Consider the following 23,884-nt stretch of genomic DNA (forward strand, 5'->3'; position numbering starts at 1 on the left):
GCCTCATTTCTCACATGAAGTTTCCTTATATCGAATCAGACCCTTGGTCCATCAAGGTCATTATTGTCTACTCAGACTGGCAGTAGCTCTCTAGGGTCTCAGGCAGAGATCTTCCATATCACCCAGTGCCTGGTCTGTTGGCTGGAGATGCGGGGACTGAACCCGGGACCGTCTGCATGTCAAGCAGATGCTCTACCACTGAGCCACAGTCCCTCCTCATAACACAGCACAAATAAAATTGGTTAAAGGAACCGATTTCCAGTTCTTGAGATCAGGTTACTCTTGTGAAGAAGTGTTAACAGATGTACCTTGCCTCATAATACTTTGCAACTTACTTTTAAGTAACCATCATTTCTATGTTTCTCCCAAACCAGTCAACATTTAAATACAAAAGTTATGGTTTGTATAGCATACAATTTAAAAAGCTAGTCAAAGTTGCATGTTTAGATATTTAATCTATAAAGTGGGTGGAGATAGCAGCAGGAACTTAAACATGGTAAGTATTATCCATAATAAATACAGAAAATATTAGTGCAAAAATTGCAGTAGGATTTCTTGGATAAAGTGATCATATAAAGACACTCTAATTTATACAAAAAACCATCCAGCTCTTACAGACTGTTCTATAGATACAACCATGATGAAATGCTTTTTTTGCAAAATATATATGAAAATGTGCTTTTGCTGGATCTGTTCCCTCGCCTTGGAAACTGGAAAAATCTGTGAACACAAACATAACTATAGTTAGCAAAATTTCTTGTTTTCAACACAGCTTTACAGATGCAACAACTTCAAATGAATTCAGGACAGACAGACGATGTACATCTTTATGTCCCATGGTATGCCTTTTAATTTATACAACATGGGATGGTCAAATCAAATATCTCTCAAAAATAAAAGCACACTGTTACTAAGATTTCCCAGCATCACCATTTGTATCAGCATCACCATTTGTATCATTTGTAGTTTACGTGATTTGTTTTTGTGTTACTTCTTGCACATACCCATGAGATTGCAGATCTGTTCTAGTGTTTATCACTAAACTCCAATGGTATTTATGTGTCAGCTAACAATGGTTCAGATGCGGTGGATTGGAAACATGTATCATAGAGTCCACACAACAACCATCATCACAGGTAGGGCCCAATACTGTTTTAATAGTGGCAGTGTGCTAAGCAGTATAAGCAACACATGTTCAGCAGGATACACAACCAGAGTTTTACAAAGTGGTTTAGACAAATTTTATGGCATTCTAAAACAACATGGTTTGGTAAAACAGCATAGGAGAGACAAGTCCTAACAATCTTCACAAATCAGTATTAAGAGAGTCAGTGTGGTATAGTGGTTTGAGTGCTCAACATAAGCCTAGGAGACCCAGGTTTGAGTACCCACCTTCCATGGAAGCTCGCTGGTTTATCCTGGGCCAGTCAAACACTCTCAGCCTAACCTACCTCACAGGATTGTTGTGAGGATAAAATGGAAGAAAGGATGATGTAAGCTGCTTTGGGTCCTCATTGAGGAGAAAGGCAGGGTATAAATTAATAAGATACTTAAGAACCTATTCACACAGACAAAAAGTTTTAAAATTTTTGGCGCGAGGTTGAGCTTTGGGTATATGAATGTTTGCAACTGCTGGTGATGACAGAATGGTTGACCTGCAGTGTATGCCTATACATTTGTTTTCACAATCATGGTCACACCTTGCACTCTGCTGATTTTTCTGAAGTTTGGCAGGTTTTGATACCATTAATCACAGCCCCTTTTCAGGCATGCCTGAGCATGAGACACTTTAAGAGACACTGAGAGAGCCAGCGTGGTGTAGTGGTTAAGAGCGGTGGCTTGGAGCGGTGGACTCTGATGTGGAGAACCGGGTATGATTCCCCCACTCCTCCACATGAGCGGCGGAGGCTAATCTGGGGAACCGGATTTGTTTCCCCACTCCTACACACGAAGCCAGCTGGGTGACCCTGGGCTAGTCACAGCTCTCTCAGCCTCAGCTACCTCACAGGGTGTCTGTTGTTGGGAAGGGAAGGTGATGGTAAGCCGCTTTGATTCTCCCTTAAGTGGTAGAGAAATTCGGCATGTAAAAACCAACTCCTGTTCTTTAAGCAGCTCCTGTCCTACCTAGCAGGGTGATTCCAGATTGTGGTTCTGGAAGGGCTACAGCACCGTTTCATGGCATTCATGTAATGGAATTCCACAGAGCTCTATTCTGTCACCTGTGGAGTTTAACATCTACATGAAACTGCTAGATGAGATAGTTCTCTGGGTATAACTCTGGGACAAGGCGCTAGCATCACTGGCATATGGATGACACCCAACTGTTTCACTTTTCTGTCTAATCTGTATGTGGCTATGCTGATAAGAAGCCTGGAATCAGTGCTGGGCTGCTTGAGGGCTAACAGATTCTGTGGATGAGTGACGCTTTGGACCATGAGGTACTGGTTGGTTCAATTGCACTCCCCCTTAAAGATCAGGGGTATCCAGCTAGTCACATGGATGCTGCAGCGTCTTTCACTGCACAAAGTGCCTTCTACCACCTTTGGTTGGTGTTCCAGCTGTGCTCTTTTCTAGGAACATAGTATCTGTTCATAGTCACTCATGCAAAACATTATACTGGGGACTATCCTTAAAATATGTGGACACATCAATGGAAACGTCAGTGGCCAGGTGGCTACTGACTGGGATGCACCACAGTGCTTGCATAACCCCCACCCCACCCCCAATACTGAAAGATCTTCGTTGGCTTCCAGTTGGTTTCTAAACTCAGTTCAAGGTTTTGTCCTGTAAAGACCGAAACTGACTGGGATCTGAAGGAGTGGCTTCTGATGTAAGAACTAGCCCAAGAATTTAGATCACCTTCTCATGTGCTTATCTTAATTGCTCCCAGCAGTTATGTGGATGGCTTCTGGAGACTCATTATTCTGCAGCAACCTTGCTGTAACAAGGTACTGTGAGGTCATGCTACCCCATCAATTATACAGAATTTCTAGACAGAGATTGCACGAACCTGGCCATTGGATGTGTGGTACACAGGAGAATTCAGTATATGAACATACCTATAGTGGAGCATGAAACTGGCTGCACATTGATATTGTCTGTTGAAGCTTTTCTTCTTTGGCTCTTCTACAGTGGCAAATCTAGAAGATAATGGCAAATCAACATTGCTCTTTAACCAGACATTTTACCAATCACCTTTGTTTTTAGATTTGTGGACCACTTGTTATTTGTATCAGTTTCCATGTTTTCTACAAACACATTTTGTAACACTACATTGGTCACTTTACCATGAAAATCAACAGGGAAAATATCCTGAAGACTAGCAGCAGGGGGAAAAATTGCTAGTTTCAAGTGTGGTCATATGTTCAACATCAGGATGATCTCAACATCAGAATGATCTCTTAAATAATAAAGGTATCAAAAAAAGTTAAAACTAAATAATTTATAAGGTTCAGTGTCAAAAACAAAAGTGTTCCTATCCATTGGGCCTAGATTAATTAGTCAATTACAACATGCTAGTATTTCAAGTTTTCAACAATACACGTGATTAATATCCCCTCCTTCAAGTGCTCTGGTTTAGTCAACCACGTGTGACTAAAACACTGGTTTTTAAATGTAAGATAATTTTACATACTGTTCTCTTCTCCATGAAGCTACTAAGAAAGTCATCAACCTCTGTTTTCCCTTCCAGAAAGTCTTCTGCAATAGTGTCCGACTCCTCTTCTGCTTCATGGGCAGCTACTTTCAGTCTTGCCTGCAGAGCACTTGCGCTACAACTCTGAGGAAATATAATTGAATAAGCATTTTGGTGAAAACCATACTCTCATTGCAAAAAGCAAGAGGCAAATCAAGCTCACACAGGTATATCTGCTATAAAGCTCATACTGCCATCGCCTTGGGCACTGTGGAAAGGTGGGATAAAAATATTTTAAATAAATAAAATCATCTTTTAAATAACCCAATTTCAGGAAAGAGCTAGCACTCAGAGATAGTATGATTTTCAAAAAGGACAGTCAGTGCTTAGATTGCAGGGCTAATAGTTTAAGGCCCTATTCAATGTGCCTACTCAATGAAGCTTTTACTGGAGTGCTCAGGTTCCCCAAAAGGCTGTGAAAATATTATCAGTTAGATCCTAAGCACTGCAAGCCAATAAGGGAGGGGCTGTAGTTCAGTGGTAGAGCATCTGTTTGGCATGCAGAAGGTCCCAGGTTCAATCCTTAACTTCTCCAATTAAAGGAACCAAGCAAGTAGGTGATGTGAAAGACCCTGGAGAGCCGCGTCCGGTCTGAGTAGACAATACTGACTTGGATGGACCAAGGGTCTGATCCAGTATGAGGCATCTTCATGTGTTCATACCATTTCCTTTTGTCCCCTGAAAGCTAAGGGAACCCTTTGAAACGCTAAGAGATGTGGGCACAAGAAGCTGCAGCAGGAGGGAGAAATCCACGAAGATCAGAGAAACTCTTCCCCATTAGGCAAGCACAAGGTTCTTCTTGTTCAGGGGCTTTCTGCGGTTTACAAGTTTCAAGGGCACCCAGAAATTCAGTTTTCAAATCTAGTGCTAACAAGTAACATTCTGAAAATTACGTAACACACTCCCTTCTATGTGCAACACTAGGAACTTCTGCAAAGATGTAGGGCTGCCCAAAAGTATGATGCGAAGATCAGAGCGTCACAAAGGCCTTGCAATTTGCTTGCCACGCTCAGAACAATGCTGGTGGAAAAGCTACACACACAATACAGCAAACGAAAAGAGTAACTTATTTTGTATTGTCACGCGCTGGAGCTTACCACTTTTGATACGGCATAATTTGTGGCTGCGGTTTGCACAAATCAGACCAGTGGTCCACCCAGCATCCTGTTTCACACAGTGGCCAACCAGTTACTACAGAGGGCCAACAACAGGGCACAGAGGCCAAGGCCTTCCCCCAGTGCTGCCTCCTGGCAATGTTATTCAGAGGTTTTCTGCCACAGTGTGAAGGTTCTCTTTAATTAACACTGAAGGACCTATCATCCATGAATCTGTCCAGTCCCTTTTTAAACTGTCTATGCCTGGGAGCCATCGTTACACCCTCTGGCAGTGAATTCCACATTTGAATCACTCGTTGAATCCTCCCTGCCCTCAGGGTGTACCAGAGAACTTGATGCCCCCCCCCCATACTGGGAAGCTGTGCAAATCTCTCCCTCCTGCTCTAAAGCTCCACATGGCAGAAAGGGTTGTGTCCCCCACCCATGTGAAAGAGGAAAGGGTTTCTCTATCACACTGAGTTGTGGAGCAGGAAGATACTTCTGCCTATTCCAAAGCTTTTTGACATAGGAGTCCTTCCCTTCTGGCCTCTGCAAACTGCAGGAAAGTGGGTGGGGGGAGTAGTTATTTGTGTACTACTGGGAGGTCTGCTTCATCAGAAGGCCAAAGGTACTTGCCCCAGGTGAGATGTTTTGTGAAGACCTGCACTGCGAAGCAGCAATGCTTAGTGAGGCTGCATTCAGTCCCCAAGCCTAAGTATTATGCATAGATGCATAATCAACACTGCTTGGCAAGAAAATGTTAAGTCCCGCATTCTGCATGAAACACTGGCCACTCTGACGCCTATAAGATGCTCACAGCTGGGTATAATCATGACACCTGTTTGCAGAAACGTCTGGCAACTGCAAGCATACCATTACTGAACAAGAATATTTCATCTAATTCTCAGAGTCAATTCAGCTTTTCAAGTCATTTTTAGAAACTGCTGTGGTCTGATCTCCAAATATGACAGAATGAGACAAAAGCACTCCAGGATGGATGATATTTTCAAACGTTTTTCCAAGTAAATAAACCAAACCACTGGTATAGTAGAAAACTAACAGCAGCAAGTATGTTGAGCAGGAACTACTGCCTTCTGTGCTAGTTTTCAAGCAACTGCAGTCTGAAATAGTACAGTCCATTTTACCAGCTTTGCATGTGTGGTACATGTGTGGACCAGGCCATATAAAAGCCAACACTGCATTTTGGGGTGGTGAAATCCACCAGTTAATGATGTGATGTGAAGGGGCGCTTCCTTTCATAAGGCAAACAGCATCAAAACTTACCTCACTAAGTTCATGCTGCCTCTGCATCTTCTTTTCAAACATGGCCTTCAACTGGGTAAGCTGTTCATACTAGGAGGAACAAATTTTGTTTTTTTTAAAAAGCAAATAACTGTTTTAACAAGCTGCAGAAAAATAATTTTTCTTCACCCACTTACTTTATCCAGCACCGCTTGCCTTTTTGCCTCCAAACCAGGTTCCAAAAGCAGATTTTTTTCTGCCAAAAAAATCACTATTCAGTTTTAGAAGACAGTCATTTACTCCCCATAATGTTCGTCCAATTGCAAACATTCTGAAGTCTTACTTGCCAGCTCTTCAATACTTTTCACTAAATCATCCTTATCATTAATGACTTGCTTCAACTGAGGCAGATTAACAAACTGTTCCAGCAGCAGGTCTTCTTGCTCATTCAGGTCTGTCAGCTGTGAAATGCTGGATTTCAGAAGAAATAAGAATATTTTGCAACCAAGAAGCCCCACTGTATAAATTCAGCTATTGGTTTTTGTTTTAACCAATGCATCATTTTACTTGTTGACACAGGAAGCTTTTACTCTTTGTTCATATCTTGCTTACGAACCCCTGTGTAGCTTTCCTAATATAATGCCATTTCAGAACCCTGGGAATGAATTACTGCCATATTTTTGTTGAATGCCAAAAAGGCATGCTCCACTTGGTTTATAGGAATGTAAACCACAGAAGCAACAATGAAGGGATACATACAAAAGCACATAAGTACCCCAATGCAATGGATGATACTCAACTTGTTCACCTTACTAATCAAGTGGGACCCGGTTCATTACTCTCCAGATTAGAGTAACATTTCCAGAGAAAGTGACCTGGTGTAACTGCTTATGCTATTAAGGAGAATGCTATACACACAGAAATAAAAATACATGCAAATCCAACCCTTTTCAACATGCAGAAATGTGTATACATTTGTAGCTCAACTATCATACGAACACCATCTAAATTATGGTGGGAAGATCTGGCCATATGACCTAGTTATTAGTTACCAAGTTAGGTCCTTTTTCGTACACCAGTATTCTGGAAACAGACACAAGCAAAGAAAACTTTTTTGAAGGGAACAGTTTCTATTCTTTCGAAAGCAACCCTCTTGGGTACATATCTCAAATGTTTATAGTATAAAGTTACGCCTCTCAATTAAACAATTACAACATAGTTTACCTAAGTTCTGATAGTTCTGGAAATGCATCAGGAAGATCAGGCATCTTGTAACTGTATCCATTTTGGCATCCCTAAAAATGGTAAGACATAGAAATCAGATGGTTTTCAAGGACAAATATTGACTACTAACCATACAAAGACCAGCCCCGGTATGGTTTCAAATGTAAAGTGATAACTGAAACAGAATCTATTTGGTGGAGGCTTAACTGAAAGTTACCGTCCTAGTATCAGTATAAAAAACATGGAAGTAAAACAAGGTATGTGCTGGTTCTGAAAAAATCACATTCCGTATTTTAATAACATTAAGACTATTAAATGGTAAACAGGGTAAATATCTTTTCCTTAAAAAGCCAATTAGATGCCAGTATCGTATTCATATGGTAGAGCCCCGTGGCGCAGAGCGGTAAGCTGCAGTACTGCAGTCAAAAGCTCTGCTCACGACCTGAGTTTGATCCCAACGGAAGTTGGTTTCAGGTAGCCGGCTCAAGGTTGACTCAGCCTTCCATCCTTCCGAGGTTGGTAAAATGAGTACCCAGCTTGCTGGGGGTAAAGGGAAGATGACTGGGGAAGGCACTGGCAAACCACCCCCTAAACAAAGTCTGCCTAGAAAACGTTGGGATGTGACGTCACCCCATGGGTCAGGAATTACCCGGTGCTTGCACAGGGGACCTTTACCTTTAAACGTATTCATATAAGTGTTTGGTTCTAAGGCTGGTAGATGGATCTGTCACATATATTAACTGCCTAAGAATATCATCATGAGTGAAGAATGAGCTAACTTGTTCTCTCACTTTTAAATGATGCCCATTGTTTTGTGGGTTGCATTTCTCTCTGATTATGCTGGCAGGCAAACAGAGTGGAATCCTTTTGGACATCTCACATCAATATACAGGATTGCTTCTGCTGCCTGACTATACCAAAAGAGAACAATTCTCTGTTGGTTGGATTATTACAGTGTGGGCAATTCGAGTTAGTGGTTATTATACGCGTGGAGCCAGTCTAGACACAAGGGGAAAAACGCATGGTCACTTTAGCCTCCTTTAATCCCTGTTTCAGCCAGGATTCAGTCTGGATTAAACGCATGCGTTTCGCCTAATGTGCATTTGATCCTGGCTAAAACAGGGATTAAAGGAGGATAAAGTGACCATGCGTTTTTGCCCAAGGTAACACTTCTTGTTCTTGAACTCCATTAAATTTACACCAGATGGTAAAACATAATTTTAGTAGCTTCTCCAAAGTGTTTACATGTGATATTTTGAATGGCTCTATATGTAAACATTTTGAATTAGAAATTTCAACACATAGACAAACCTGGGCGAAAATTTCTGCTGTTGGAACAGGCAAGGGTAACTCCGTTATCATGCCGTAGGAAGGAGCAGCAGGTCTATCTGTAGCGTAGCCTGACGAAAGTGATTCTGGAAGAGGCACGGATGCTACAGACCTATTCGTCTCTTGAGACAAATACGGCGAAAGAAATGGGAAGTTCTGAGGAGCATAGGGAGACATTCCAGCTGGCTTGTTGTAAAGGCTAAGGAAAAAGAAGTACTATCAACAACAGATTCTATAATGTTTTCCCATTTTATTTTATTTTATTTTAATATTGAAATACTTATATATAAAGGTATTGTTGAGCAACATTACAAACGATGCTTTAGAGAGAGTTGGCTTGGTTTCTTGGCAACAAATCTCCAGTCAAAGTGTGGGAATGCATCACTCTAGTACACACAATAAATTATGTAGTGCTTGTGCTACAGGGTTGTTTTGCTTCTAGTCTATTGAGCTAGGGACCAGGCAGCATCCCAGCATGGGAGAGGCAGCTGGAAGTGCATGCCTGACTATGTTAAAGCCAGGGTCATGCACAATCCTGCTCCTGTCCAGACATGCCCCAAATTCCTGTTGCCTGTGTCATGTGACACCTCTACCCACACTCTCAGCAAGGCGTACACAAGCGTAGAAAGACCAGAGATGGCAAAGTATTCAGGATAAAGAACCACAAAAAAAAATGAGGACCACTCCAGGAGAACCACTGCTGAGTCACAGTTACACAGAGCGGCCTGGGTTGCAGATGGAGCGGAGCAAAATATAACAGCCCATCTCAATACAACTATTCAGTTCCACTGACGTGAACACTGTAAATACATCTTCATTTTAATACTATCTTTATGTTGCAGCATTACCATAATAGTGTGCTGGTTCTGGCAAAACTTGAAAAGACTCTTTATTTTGGTTTCAGTCTTTATTTTGTTTGGAATTTTTGTCGCCATTACCTCTAACTTACTTACTATGGGAATGATGCTGAGCTGGGAGCCAAAACTGGAGGATTCTTCCAGAACTCATCAAGTATGCTCTGAATGATTTTTCCAAGGTCTGAGTGCATTGTGAACTGTTTGGAGATTGAAAAGCTGTGTTACATTTAGCACCCCTATGGCATTCTATACTACATCGACAGATTATTTTGTGCTTAAACTAAACAATGTAAAATTAGCAGGGCTGCAAACTTTGATCAGCAGCTTATTCCACGAAAATGTTAAGATGCAAGTGTCAGCTGGCACTGGCGGTTCCTAGGCAATGAATGCAAGAGCCAGTGATAGATACATTTTGGCTCTAGGACCTGTTTTTGAGCATGGAAGCTTCTATACTGTGTCCCCTCACCACAGAAACATTGGGCTGGATTGCGACTGTAATTTAATATACGCTTGGAATCTCACAAATTGAAATAATGGATCAGGATTAATCTAGTGAAAAACATATCATCGCACATTTATAATCTTACACGAAAGATTAAGTAGTTGTAATAGTTTTTGCTATTGAAACCACAATGGTTGAGGATTTAGTGCAGACATATAAACCAGGAATAGAAAACAATTAAGGAATTAAATATTGAGGATATAAAACACTGTTTTTAGGCTTAAAGGTAAAGGTCCCCTGTGCAAGCACCGGGTCATTCCTGACCCATGGGGTGACGTCACATCCTGACGTTTACTAGGCAGACTTTGTTTACGGGGTGGTTTGCCAGGGCCTTTCCCAGTTGTCTACACTTTACCCCCAGCAAGCTGGGTACTCATTGACCGACCTCGGAAGGATGGAAGGCTGAGTCAACCTTGAGCCGGCTACCTGAAACCAACTTCCGTCGGGATCGAACTCAGGTCATGAGCAGAGCTTTTGACTGCAGTACTGCAGCTTACCACTCTGCACCACGGGGCTCTTGTTTTAGGCTTAAACCTGCATAAAAATACTTGGCGCTTTCCAGTTGCTCATTTTTTGTTTTTAAAAAATTCAGTATGTGTTTTTTAAAATTGTTGTATCTTTTATGTTAAGAAGGCAACAGCCTTTGGCCCTCAGCAATAAACTTAAATTCAAGTTTCTCAGTTTAAAAAACCTCCTAAATTATCTTTGAAAAACCACTCTAAAATGTTCGGTTTCTATTTCAGAAAGTGTGTGAAAAGCTGAACATATAGCAGTAATTTTCATCATAGAACATACTCCAAAAGGTCTGCAATGTAATACTGTTGTTGCTATCTATAGATCATTAAAACAATCTGCAATTTTACTATCACACCATTATATTAGAAAATCTTATAATTATACATACATTGCTTATTAAAGGGCAGGTCACATACACGCCTTGTTTGTCCATTAAGTGATGTCGTATTGGAGGGTAAATACTGATGACTGGTTTTTCTTGAGGAAACTGAGGAGGAAGCAAACTGAAAACACCAATATATAATTATCATCATGATATTCACACAAATAATACATCATTCTTTTTATTACATTTTTAAAAATCCTCATTGCAGAGTTTTATTTTTATATGCTGCTTTAGCTTTTTCATATGTATGTTTAGAATGAATGCTGACTTCTACAACTTAAAAATGTAAAAATTGGAGTTTATTGGCAAGGAAAGGGTACGATTGGTTAAATGGACTGCCCTGCAACTAGGTAGGGAGAACCCTTTCAGAATCTTGGGGATGATGAAGCAGAAAGACTATAATTCCTAAACTCCTTAATAGTCTCAAGAGAAATGGTTGGGGATATAAGAGGTAGCGTACAGGCTGGGGCTGAAAAATATAGAACTGTGAAGATTAGGAACTGAGACTGAAAGTTTCACTGTTAAAAGTCAATACTAAACAGAAATTATTACAGTTAACAGTTTAGAACATTAGAAAATACAGATGTGATAGAATCTAAATGGTTGAAAATTATGGTCAGGTTGCTAAAATTTAATGTAGTAATATAAGTTTTTTAGGAGCCCCGAGGTGCAGAGTGGTAAGCTGCAGTACTGCAGTCCAAGCTCTGCTCACGACCTGAGTTCAATCCCAATGGAAGTTGGTTTCATGTAGCCGGCTCAAGGTTGACTCAGCCTTCCATCCTTCTGAGGTCGGTAAAATAAGTACCCAGCTTGCTGGGGGTAAAGGGAAAATGACTGGGGAAGGCCCTGGCAAACCACCCTGTAAACAAAATCTGCCTTGGAAACGTCGGGATGTGATATCACCCCATGGGTCAGGAATGACCCTGTGCTTGCATTTACCTTTTTAATGTAAGTTTTAATTTTGTGTGTTTTTTTTCTTCAGAAACTGGATAACAGTAGCTTGTTAACTTTTCATGTCAATTAACTTTTTACCAGGGATAAGTTTTTGATCCATCCAAAAAGTAGGACTTCAGAAAGAGCTTGAGTAAAGTTGATACAACAGAAGTGCAGTTTAATGAAAAACATGGCAGTGGACAAGGATGCACAGTTAGGTGATAGGGCATGAGCCTTTGAAACACCCCAGACTGGATGCCAGGGATTGTTTCTGCGTGACTTTCTCACCTCCCTCCCTTCTGCTGCAGCCCAAGATGCCTCACTAGCATACGAGGAAACCACAGAAACAACATTTTAAGGGGAATTTTGGGCTGCAGTAGGAAAGATTGTTGAATTTGGCTCTTGGAAACCCTTCTCTCAGTGGAAATGCTCTGTGGGTTTTAATCCCATATCTAGAGCCGCCATCTAGGCCAAATGGGCAGTTGCCGAGCGAGGTGCTTCTGGCCTGTTTTGCTACGGAGTCTAACACTTCTCAAACTACATGGGCTTGCCTTCCTTGAAAATGCAGATGTTTGGCAATGGAATTGCAACGTCCTTCTCAACAGCTTGTGCTGCACACACAAATAGATATAAAAAGGCACAAAATAGACACAAAAAGCCCTTGGATTGCATCAAGCTTGTCAGAGCCTTCTTTCAAAGTCCCTATAGGAACAAATCTGCAAACAAAGCATTCTTGAAATGAGTTACCCCATCTAGCCACAAAGATTTTCAAGATGGAATTTTGTTGCTGGTATGACAATAGTGGTATTCCCTCCCTTTTGCCTTCCCTAAAATTCATGAGAGTGTATAAGGCACAATAATAAAACATTAATAATAAAACAAGCAATCCTAAAGAGTTACTCCAATCTAAGCCCATTCATTTCCATGGGCTTAGACTGGAGTAACTCTGCATAGGATCACTCTGTTGGTGCCAAAGTGTGGCGATCTGACACACAGTTAGTAAAAGTTTGCATACCCCGACATATAAAGCACAGCTCATGAGTTCAAAAGAGCATATAATTAGACCATACTGTACTTACATGTTAATATTAATTGTGAGATTATTTACAGTAAATGGTAATCGATATTCCACATCTTTTTGTATTTCAGCTATCCTGTAAAAAGAAATGCAGGTGTTTATCAATGGTCACTGGAACACTTATGTCAGCAAATGTAAATTGTATGGGCACATTACACACTTAAATGCCACAATTTCATCAGGAAATGTAAATTTTCAAAAATTCTGAAGTCATCGAAACCACCTCCACCCCAAATCTGAATTGTGGGAAAAACTGAAATATATGCAACACTGACTTTTGAATCAAATCTAAACCAGTTCTGCTGCTTTAACAACAGAAAATACATAATTCATAACTTAGTAAACATAATTGTACTAACTGACATAAAGTATAATTGCCTAGCAGTGCAATTATAGGAACACTTTCCTGAAAAATGGAACTTACTTTCAAGTAGACAAGCTTTGGATTACTCTGTTTTTTCACAAGCAAAACTATACATACACCCAATAATAATGCAAGACAACTGCAACTGTTGTACCTTATGCTATTTTAGCATATTTCACTCATTCCACAAAAAAAAAAAAAAAACAATTTCATAGAATATATTGAGTGCTCTCCCAAATTTCCCACTCAAAAATTTTGTCTTAAAAAGCAGTTCACATAGTTTTTTCAGTGTTGGAGTCAGTAAGAAAGGTGGGTTATAAGTAAAGTACATAGACATTTTAAAAACCCAGAAAACCCTGTTCCTTCCCCAAATTTTTCTGAACTTTTCCAGGCCTTTATATCTTCATCCCCAACTAAAATCTAAAATGTGCTTAGCTTTGGCTGGACTGTGATCCATGTTCCACTTTCTCCTATGCAAATATAATGCAAACTAAATTGACTTGCTGTGAAGAATGAACAGTCTGAGGCGTGCAATCTGATGCAGAATGAACCAGCTCACCTTGTCAAGAGAAAGCTGACAAGAAACTTCACATCCCAAATCATCAGATTCCCTGAAGCAGCTTACCAGTAATCTGCCACACCCCTTTTACCTCCATATTAGTAGGCAGTACCTTTTGGGCACAACCAGCCAGAAGGCCTCCAGTTATAAATTCCTACATTACACCAAAATGTATTATTTTACAATTCAAGTATGTTATCATATGGTCTTCTGGGGCAGAATGACATACAAGTGTCAACATAATAAAATCATAGTACTAGAAGTCCAAGGTTTAAATGCTGGGCCAAGAGGCCAAAGACTGTTAAGGGGGTATCACAATGCTCTATATAGCCTGGGTCATCTCTGTTCTGGTGGACAGAAGGAAGGGAAGACAGAACCATGAAAACAGATGGGAAGATGTTCAATTTTCTTTTGAATGTTGGCTGACAATGTGGCTCTCAACAACTGTATCAATGCAACATGGAAAACTATGCAAGTGTTGCAGCAATATGAAAATTAAGTGTCAGATGAAACATTTTATGCTCTGGTACCAATCACAGAAGCCTGGACTTTAACACTGAAATTTCAGATGTATGCACTGAGCAGGTGAAACAGTGACTAAGCTATTTATCTTCAGTTTTGTAACTGAGGTATGTGTTACTTTGTATTTCCAAACTACTACCGGTATCTTCCACACCCAGTTTCTTTAGCAAATTCTTTCACTTTCACTTTTCTGAATTTCACTTTTACTGGAGATCCTTGAGCTCACATGCTCACTCTCTCCCAATTCAAACTGACAAACATTTGCCTTTGGAAATTTAGCTTGTAAGGAACAGAACATATAATTTTTTGCAGAAATGTATAACTAGATATAATGGGACGGAGTTAGTGATGAAGGTTTTACAGAAGAATTTAAGCTGGAACAGTACCTCATTTAAAAAAATCACATCAACTTTATGTTCCAATAGCAGCAAATACATGGACTGAAATATGTGATTAGGAAAAAAGTGTAGTTTAAATATTATATCCAAACATATTTAAAGTTCATGAGGAAATTATTTTTTGTTGGAAGAATACTGGCAAAAATTTGACAATATAGCATCTGTTCCCCTTACATTGTTTAAAGAAAAAATGAATTCACTTAAAAGCGTTAGCATGCTAATTTTAGCACATCCAAAAAACTTGTCTTTTTCAAAAGTTTTAACTTTTCCAGGGTGTCACTGGGGCACCTCATGTTTCTTGCCTGCAACCTAAAGAATACTTTCCTAGGTATACGCCTCATTGAGTAAGTTGCGGCTTAATTCAAGATAAACATGTTTAGGATTGCTCCCACTCTCCACAGCACCACTTGTTAGATTTATATATCACGTTGATGATTACAGTATCAATTTTCATATGAGATATTTACAGAAAAACATTCTTAGAATGTGAAACCAAAACCAATGAGATGAAGTCCATAGCTTGATTTTTTTTAAAATTAGGAGCGTTATACGTATTCATGGTTTTATCACTCTTCCCGTTATAAATCAACAAAACACACATGTACTCTGACACAATTCCTAGGGATAATTACCGAAGAACATTAAATACAACCTTGAAATGGCCAAGCTTACTTAATATTGGGCTGCCAGTTCTTTAACTCAAGCTTGCCCAATTCTGCTCCATATTCCAGGCCTCACCCCACATGGTCTTAGTCCATGCAGTCCCATGATCCCACAAATGGCCTTTCGCTAGTCAAAGGCTAACTCCTCCTAACCTTTTCAGCATCCAAAAAGCTGGTTGGATCCAGCCCATTGAATTGGCAGTAGCATCCATTTTAATGAAACTATCTTTAGAGATGGAATTATTTTAATGAAAAAAATAAAGCACTGAAAGATAGTCCAGTCCAACTCTGGAGAATGTGCACAAGAATTCCCAGGCTTATGGTTTGTTAATGCATTTGGACTGTCGCTCTACCTTCTCAGCCAACATGTTAAAAATCCACTTTAGATCACATTATGTTTATGATCAAAATTCTAATTTCAATCAATTCACCATTTCTACAGTCCAGGAAGTGTGTCTTCACACTCATACAAGTGTAAATCTTGTGGTATTCTGTACCCTATTTTATTAGAATTATATCCCGCCCTTTCCTGACCACAGTCAGGCTCAGGGCGGCTACCAACCAGGATAAACAATAAATCGAAAAACCTGCTATACCATTTAAAACCTCATACACTCTAAAATTCAGTAGGCGCCTAAACTTTAAATTTCCCATGATTTCAAATATCATAGGACAGGGCCAAATCACACCCCTTGGGAAACACCATCTCCCCCTTACATACATAGCGCTGCCTTACACTGACCACTAGCCCACCAAGATCACTCTGACCGGTAGCAAGTCTCTCGGGATTCACATAAGTGGTCTTGTACAACATCTCCTACCTCGCAGTTTTAACTGGAGGTGTTGTGATGTGAACCAGGGGCTTTCTGCATGCAGAGCCCAACTTGGTGCAGCTGTTAAAAGTGTCAGACCACGGTCTGGAAGACCCAGGTTCAGACCTGCCTCTCTGCCACGGAAGTTTGTTGGATGGCGGACTTCCGGTGGTGCCGTTGGAGAGAGCACTCCATTTCCCCAGGTTGTCCTGGGAGAAATCCAAGTTTGCGTTGTTTTTGGGGGTACATAGATACCCCAATCCGACCCTTGCAAGTGGGTTGGAAAGCAGGAACTCCCTGCAGCCCGCAAACGCGGTTTGACCTCCTAGGTACTCTGAGGGGGCTTTTTTAAGCCCCTCGGAGTCCTAGACGCCGGTCCTGCGAGGGCACTAGGGAAGGACATCGCCAAAACGCAACTTTGGCAGCAAGCTCTACCCTCCACCGCCTTAATACCAACATAAGGACTACATAAAGAAAAGAACCTCACCTCTTGACACCCAAGTGAGTACAAAAGAACTCTTCGTCTACTTACTAGAAATTTGAACAGACGGGAGGCTGATAAGAATATTTCTGGGACCCCCACCCCTCCATAATCCGAACTGAAAAAGTTTGATCTGAGTTACTCATCGGGATTAGCGACAGGAGCCTTATCGGATCGATCAGCCTAAACCATAACAAAGAGTCGGAAGGATACCTTTTAGACTGACAAGAATTATCACCAATGAGAGGTCCGAAGGAAGGGGAGGGTGATTTCTCTTCCTGATTTTCCGGCGAATTCCTGCCACGTTTGCAGTAAGGGAGTGCCTGGAACGGAAGACTCTCTATAACACCCTCTCTATCATTGGAACTAAAACAACAGGAAGTAGCCGCGGGACTGAATATCCGTCGCACTCGAGTTACTTTCAAATCATTCCTGAAGGAATAACCATCGAGAAGAGGCGATAGAAGGTCTGCAGCACTAGTAACTTCCTGTTTACTTCCTGATTAATCCGATCTAGAGCGACCGAAAAAACTCACTGGTATTTTAAAAATTTAAAATGCAATTTTAAAGCCAATTTCGACTCTTTTCAACCCGAAAAAATTACTAGGCTGATCTTTGAACTATCATCTTTTAACCAGCACCTTAAAGGCCCTGTCGGTGGACATGTATTTTACCAGCTTTTTTTTGAATGTAAATGTCTCGACCCCGCTCTGGCTCACTACATAGCCCTGCCTATACTAAATTAAGGGACTCTTTACAAACCTCGACCATGGAAAAAAAGTTACAGGATATGCTAACTAAACAAACTGAGGCAACAAATAAACAGTTTGAACAGATGTCTGCACAGATGGCACAGTTGACTTCTATGATGACAAATCTTGGTCAAGCATCCCAAGCTATTAATCAGAAGTTGGATGTGGTCACTGGAGACTTGAAAGAAGTACAAACTCAAATGACTGTTATGAAGACAGATATGCAAGCGATGGATGTATCAATTAAGAAAGTGATGGATGAGCACAAGGACACAAAGAAAAAATTAACAAGCCAAGAAAAACAGATTGAAACAATACAAGCGGATCAGATGGCGGCAAAAAATCAAATGGCAATGATGGAGATGAGAGTGAAAGAGACCAACCTTCGTATACGCAATTTTCCAGATATGATGGGAGATAATAAAGAATCTGCAATACCAAATTTGGCCTATTTATTTCAGATAGATGAACAAGAATTAAAACAAGCCATTAATAGAATATACAGGATACCACTACCTGCTAGAATGAGAAGATCTAAGCCAAGAGATTTGATGATAGTGTTCTATGACACCAGAGTTAAAGACAAGATTATGAAGATTCATTATGAAAATCCAGTGTCAGCAGGAGACTCCTCTCTTATACTATTGAAGGATATTCCAAGGCATCTACTTTCACAGAGGAATAACTACAAAGATTTTGTGTCTATACTGAAAGCTAATGGCATCAAATATCGTTGGATTATGCCACAAGGTTTGGCTTTCACCTATAAGGAAGTGAAAACGACAATTCTATCCCAAGCAGATGTGGGGAAATTTTTGAGAAAATATAAAATGGACCTTAAAGAATTACCTGGAGAGAAGGAGGAAGAAGAGGAAGAAGAAGAAGTACAGGGTGCAGAAGGTGGTACTAAACTATAGACTTTTTATTTTGCTAAAAAATACTACATTATGGCAAAAGCAATTTCTTGGAATGTAAATGGACTGAATGAGAAAACTAAAAGGGCCAGAATCTTCAAATATCTACAGAAATATAAATACTCCCTAATTTGCCTACAAGAAACCCATATAGCTTCAAAGCATAAAAAATACTTGGAGAAACAGATGCTTGGACAAGCATTTATTGCTTCTGCTAAAACTAAAACAAAGGGAGTGGTAATCTATGCCCACCCCAGTCTCTGTCCAGAACTAGTATATAAAGACAATGAAGGAAGAATTGTAATTATCAGAACTAAAATATTGGGACAAAGGACAATAGTGGTTGGAATCTATGCACCCAATGAAGGGAAAAAATCCTTCTATGAAAAATTACATGACCTGATAACCCAGTACGCACAAGACCAAATTTTACTGATGGGCGACTTCAATGGAATTATTCTCCCATCTCTGGACAAAAAATCAAAAGCAAAAGATATCAATGATGGATGCTTGCCTAAAACTTTCTTTGCCATGGCTTCAGAATTAGAATTACAAGACATTTGGAGAACAATGAATACAACAGCTAAAGAATACACCTTTTATTCAGCAAGACACGATTCACACTCCAGAATCGATATGATATGGGCCAGTAAATCAATTTTCACGCAACTACGTAAAATTCATATTTTACCTAGAACTTTTTCTGATCACAATCCTGTTACCTTTGATTGGAACAATAAACAAGCATTTAGATGGCGAATGAACGATAAACTTTTAAAAGACAACAAGATACAAAAGGAATTACAGGTTTTAATGAAAGACTTTTTTGAAATTAACCTTAATGGGGAAACTTCTTTAAATACAGTTTGGGACGCATTCAAAGCTGTTCTGAGAGGTTTTATGATACAGAAACACTCGGCCTGGAAGAAGACTCAATTGCAATTTACAAACAACATACTTTGGAATTTACAAAACTTGGAGCAGAAATTGGTAATGGTAACACAGGAAGAGGAGAGAAGAGAAATTCAAATACAGATTTCTGCATCTAAACACCAATTAAATTTGGTAATAATGGAGGAAATGAATAAAAATCTGAAACTTGCTAAACAAAAGTATTTTGAATATGCAAATAAACCAGGAAAATTTTTAGCAACACAACTGAAGGACTCATTTCAAAAGAAGATTATAACAAAAATCCAAACTGCTAAAGGACCAGTTTATTCAACTTCAGAAATTCAGAAAGAATTTGTTTCATTTTACTCTAAGTTATATCAGAAAGAAAATACTCCAAAACAGAAAATAGACAAATTTCTAAACTCAATACAGATGAAAGCTTTGTCAATGACCCAGAGAGAATGTATTGAAGCTCCAGTAACAAGGGAAGAAATACAAGAAGCAATACTGAGACAGAAAACGGATAAAACACCTGGACCAGATGGAATTACTGCACTATTTTATAGAACTTTTAGTGACAATTTAGTTGGATTTTTTGGTTCACTTTACAATGCAATTTTGGACGAGGGAACATCCCCGGAGACTTGGTCACACGCATTTATATCACTGATACCCAAAGAAGGAAGAGATCCAGAAAAAACATCTAATTACAGACCTATATCGCTCTTAAATGTGGATTACAAAATTTTTGCTTCGGTTTTGGCATGTAGGATAAAGCAATTTATTAAGGATCTTATACATGAGGACCAAGCAGGTTTTATACCAGGAAGGCAAATAAAAGACAATGTAAGAATTTTACTAGATTCACTGGAATATTATGACCATAATATTCAACAAACTGCGGCTTTTGTATTTTTGGATGCAGAAAAAGCCTTTGATATGGTCTCTTGGAACTTTTTGAAACGGATTTTGGATAAATTGAATTTTGGAGATCGTTTTCAGAAAGGTATATCGGCTATTTATACCTCCCAACAAGCTAAAATTTTGGTTAATGAATCAATGTCAGATAACTGCCAAATCACGAAAGGGACTAGACAGGGATGTCCCTTGTCTCCACTTTTATTTTTGTTGGTGTTGGAACCGCTATGTGTGAAACTAAGAAGTATGGAGGACATCCGCGGGCTAAGAATTAAAAAACATGAATTTAAGTTGAGAGCATTCGCGGATGACCTACTGCTAATTTTGGAAAACCCAACACAGTCAATGAATATACTTCAGGAGACTTTGGATGATTTTGGAAAAGTATCAGGCTTTAAAGTGAATCAAGAAAAAACAAAGATAATATTTAAAAATTTATCGGAAATACAACAACAGGAATTTATATCATATACTGGCTGGGAGAAAGCTAACAAAGTTAAATACCTGGGAATTTGGATCACTGCAAAGAATAAAGATCTGTTAACCAACAATTACCTCAAGTTATGGGGTAAGATTAAAACTGATATGATTATATGGTCAAACAAAAAATTGTCATTAATGGGACGTATCTCAACGATCCAAATGAATGTCTTACCGAGGATGCTCTTCTTATTCCAAAATTTACCAATAATATCACAAACAAAATATTTTGAAACTTGGAGGAAAGACATTTCAAACTTCATCTGGCAAGGAAAAAAACCAAGGACTGCTTATAAATACTTGGTGGATCTAAAAACTAGAGGAGGTTTAGCACTGCCTAACTTTCAACTCTATGCTGAAGCGGTAGCTTTAGTATGGCTAAAAGACTGGATGAATTTGTCAAATGTACGTTTGCTAGACTTGGAAGGTTATAATAACTTAAGTGGATGGCATGGTTATTTGTGGTATGATAAAATTAAATTACAAGCAACATTCCGTAATCATATAATCAGGTCCTCTCTACTTCGTATTTGGATGAGATATAAACACATTTTGGAACCAGAAACACCGATGTGGATATCGCCCCAAGAAATGCTAACTTTGCGCCCACTTAGACCAGACAAATTTATTACTTATCAAGATCTAACTAATTGGGAAGGAAAGAAATGCTCACTAAAAGACTTTCAACTGCTTAAGGATGATTTACAATGGCTTCAATATTACCAAATCAAATCAGTTTTTGTACAAGATGCAAAAAAAGGTTTCTCTAAAGAAAAATCTCCTTTTCAAAGGATTCTACTAGACAATAATACAAAGCTGATTTCTAAAATGTATAATCTCCTTTTAACAATATACTGTGAGCAGGACACGATTAAACCAACTATGATCGATTGGGCTCAAAATGTGGGACATGATATTGTTTTAAATAAATGGGAAAGATTATGGTCTAAAGATTTAAAAGGAATAAAAGCACAGTCAGTGCGAGAAAACATCTATAAAATGATGTATAGATGGTATTTAACACCCAAGAAAATTGCAAAGATTTATAAAACGATGTCCCCTACTTGTTGGAAATGTAACAAAGAAATTGGTTCCTTTTATCACATGTGGTGGACCTGTGACAAAGCCAAAGACTTCTGGGACATGATTTATAACGAATTGAGATTAATACTACAAAAGAATATATCCAAAACACCAGAAATGATGTTATTGAGTATGATTCCAGACGACTTAGCAACACAAAGAACCTTTTTGATATATGCCACAACAGCTGCGAGACTGCTTTATGCAGCGAAATGGAAAGGGCTAGAAACTCCCGAGAAAAAAGACTGGATTGTTAAAATGTTTGAAGTGGCAGAAATGGCAAAACTCACAGCTATTCTAAATGAAGAAAATGACGTTCGGTTTTTGGGGGAATGGGGGGCGTGGATGCATTATTGTGAATATGAGTTAAAATTGGGAAGAATGGAAGAATATTTTCTAATCTGATCCAGAGGATTATTTTTGATTTTTTTTTTATATTGAATAAGCATAATTATATTTACTAACAGATTATGGTTTTTTATATATGGTATTGATATTTTATCAAGATTAGATTACCTATGACGGGAGGAACTTTTTATTAAGAGGCAGATAGAGGTGATGGGGAAGTCAAAAAATTTTCCATTTCTTTTTTTTCTTTTTTCTTTTCTCTTTTTTATTATATAATATGGAATTATAACAACTTTAGGTTAGAATTGAAATTCGATATTGTTATAGATGTTGTTTAATGCAATGGAAAATTTCTATCATAAAACCCAATAAAATTTATATATATAAAAAAAAAGGAAGTTTGTTGGATGGCCCCGGGCCAATTGCTCTTCCTCTAACCTACCTCCCACGAGTTGCTGTGAGGATAAAACGGAGAAAGGCAAACATGTGACACCCTCAGCAACCTGGAGAAAAGCCAGGCCACGAGCTTAACAAAAATAAAGCTGCACTGGTTGGCCACCGTGTCTCCCCTGCCCCGCCGCCCCAGCTACAAGTAGGGTGTCCAGGTCCCTCTTTGCCACCGGCGGGAGGTTTTTGGGGCGGAGCCTGAGATGGGCAGGGTTTGGGGAGGGACTTCGATGCCATAGAGTCCAATGGCCAAAGCGGCCATTTTCTCCAGGGGAACTGATCTCTTATCAGCTGGAGATCAGTTGTAATAGCAGGAGATCTCCGGCTATTACCTGGAGGTTGGCAACCCTAGATACAAGAGACCCTGGGAGCTGCCATTTTTGGGGGGGAGGGGGGGGCAACGAGGGAAGCAGTGGCCTATGGCTTCCCATTCCCTGCTAGGAGAATCCAACAGGAAGACCAGCTGCTGAAGGCATCCTCCAATGGCGCAGCTTCACACTGGAAAGGGGACGCCGGAAGCACTGCGGCTCCGCCCCCCCCTTTCCTCTCGACGCCGCCGGGTCAATACCGTGTTGCTTTCCGTTCTGACAGGAACTATCCCCGTGTGTTTGATGCGGGGGGGGGGTGGAAAAATGAGGGGAAAAATTATTATTATTTTTTAAAAAAATATTAATAATTTTGGAAAAATAATAATAATAATTATTAAAAAGGAAAGAAAAGTGAGAGGAAAAGAGGAAGAAACGGAGAAAACTCTCCCCCCCTCCTCCTCCCCCATTCTCCCATAGGGATGTGGGTTCACTCACGCGGTGTGGGCGCTCCGCAGGGACTCGATCTGCCGCTGCTTCTGCTGCTGGAGGCTGGTGAGAGTCGAAGGCAGCGGGGTCCCGGCGGCGGCCGAGGAGGAAGCGGCCCCCCCGCCGCCGCCGCCGCTGCCCCCTTTGGAGATCGGGAAGAGCCAGTTCATCCTCCCCTCCTCGCCGGGGGTCTGAAGCGACTGAGGCGGCGGCGGAGGAGGAGGAGGCGGAGCGCGCGCGGAGGGAGCTCCGCCCCCTCACTCCTCCATAAGCGCCGCCCCCCCTTCAACCAGGAACTCAGAGCGCGGCGCCTCGTCCTTCGGCGAAACGCGCCTGCGCACAAACGCCGCCGCCCCGCATCATCAAAACCGGACGCCCCGAGCGGCGCTTTCTATTGGTGGGCGGGCGAGCTCAACGTCCAATGAGACGAGCGGAGGGAGGGAGGGAGGGAGGGAGAGAGGTGGGGCGTGGCTCACCAAAGACGAAAGGGAAGGGGGTGAACGAGCGAGGCCGCAAAAAAAAAAAAAAAGGAGGGGGGGAGGGAGAGAAGGACCGAGCGGAGAGTTGAAAGGTTAAGCGGCCGGCGCGCGGTGATGATGTAA

General features: G+C 40.3%; 1 protein-coding gene across 1 annotated transcript; it reads right to left on the reverse strand.

Moving 5' to 3' along the window:
* Positions 1-435: 435 nt before the first annotated feature.
* Positions 436-23,452, reverse strand: VPS37A (VPS37A subunit of ESCRT-I). The gene is made up of 12 exons (XM_056855076.1): positions 23,292-23,452; positions 12,856-12,930; positions 10,847-10,961; positions 9,537-9,637; positions 8,566-8,782; positions 7,255-7,325; positions 6,374-6,501; positions 6,228-6,286; positions 6,073-6,141; positions 3,635-3,778; positions 3,060-3,140; positions 436-720 (listed from the first exon to the last, which is right to left on the reverse strand). Exons 1-11 carry the CDS (start codon positions 23,450-23,452, stop codon positions 3,060-3,062), a joined length of 1,221 nt encoding a protein of 406 aa, XP_056711054.1. The 3' UTR covers positions 436-720.
* Between the last annotated feature and the right edge of the window lie 432 nt (positions 23,453-23,884).

The sequence above is a fragment of the Euleptes europaea genome, chromosome 9, assembly GCF_029931775.1.
Source record: "Euleptes europaea isolate rEulEur1 chromosome 9, rEulEur1.hap1, whole genome shotgun sequence".
NCBI lineage: Eukaryota > Metazoa > Chordata > Lepidosauria > Squamata > Sphaerodactylidae > Euleptes > Euleptes europaea.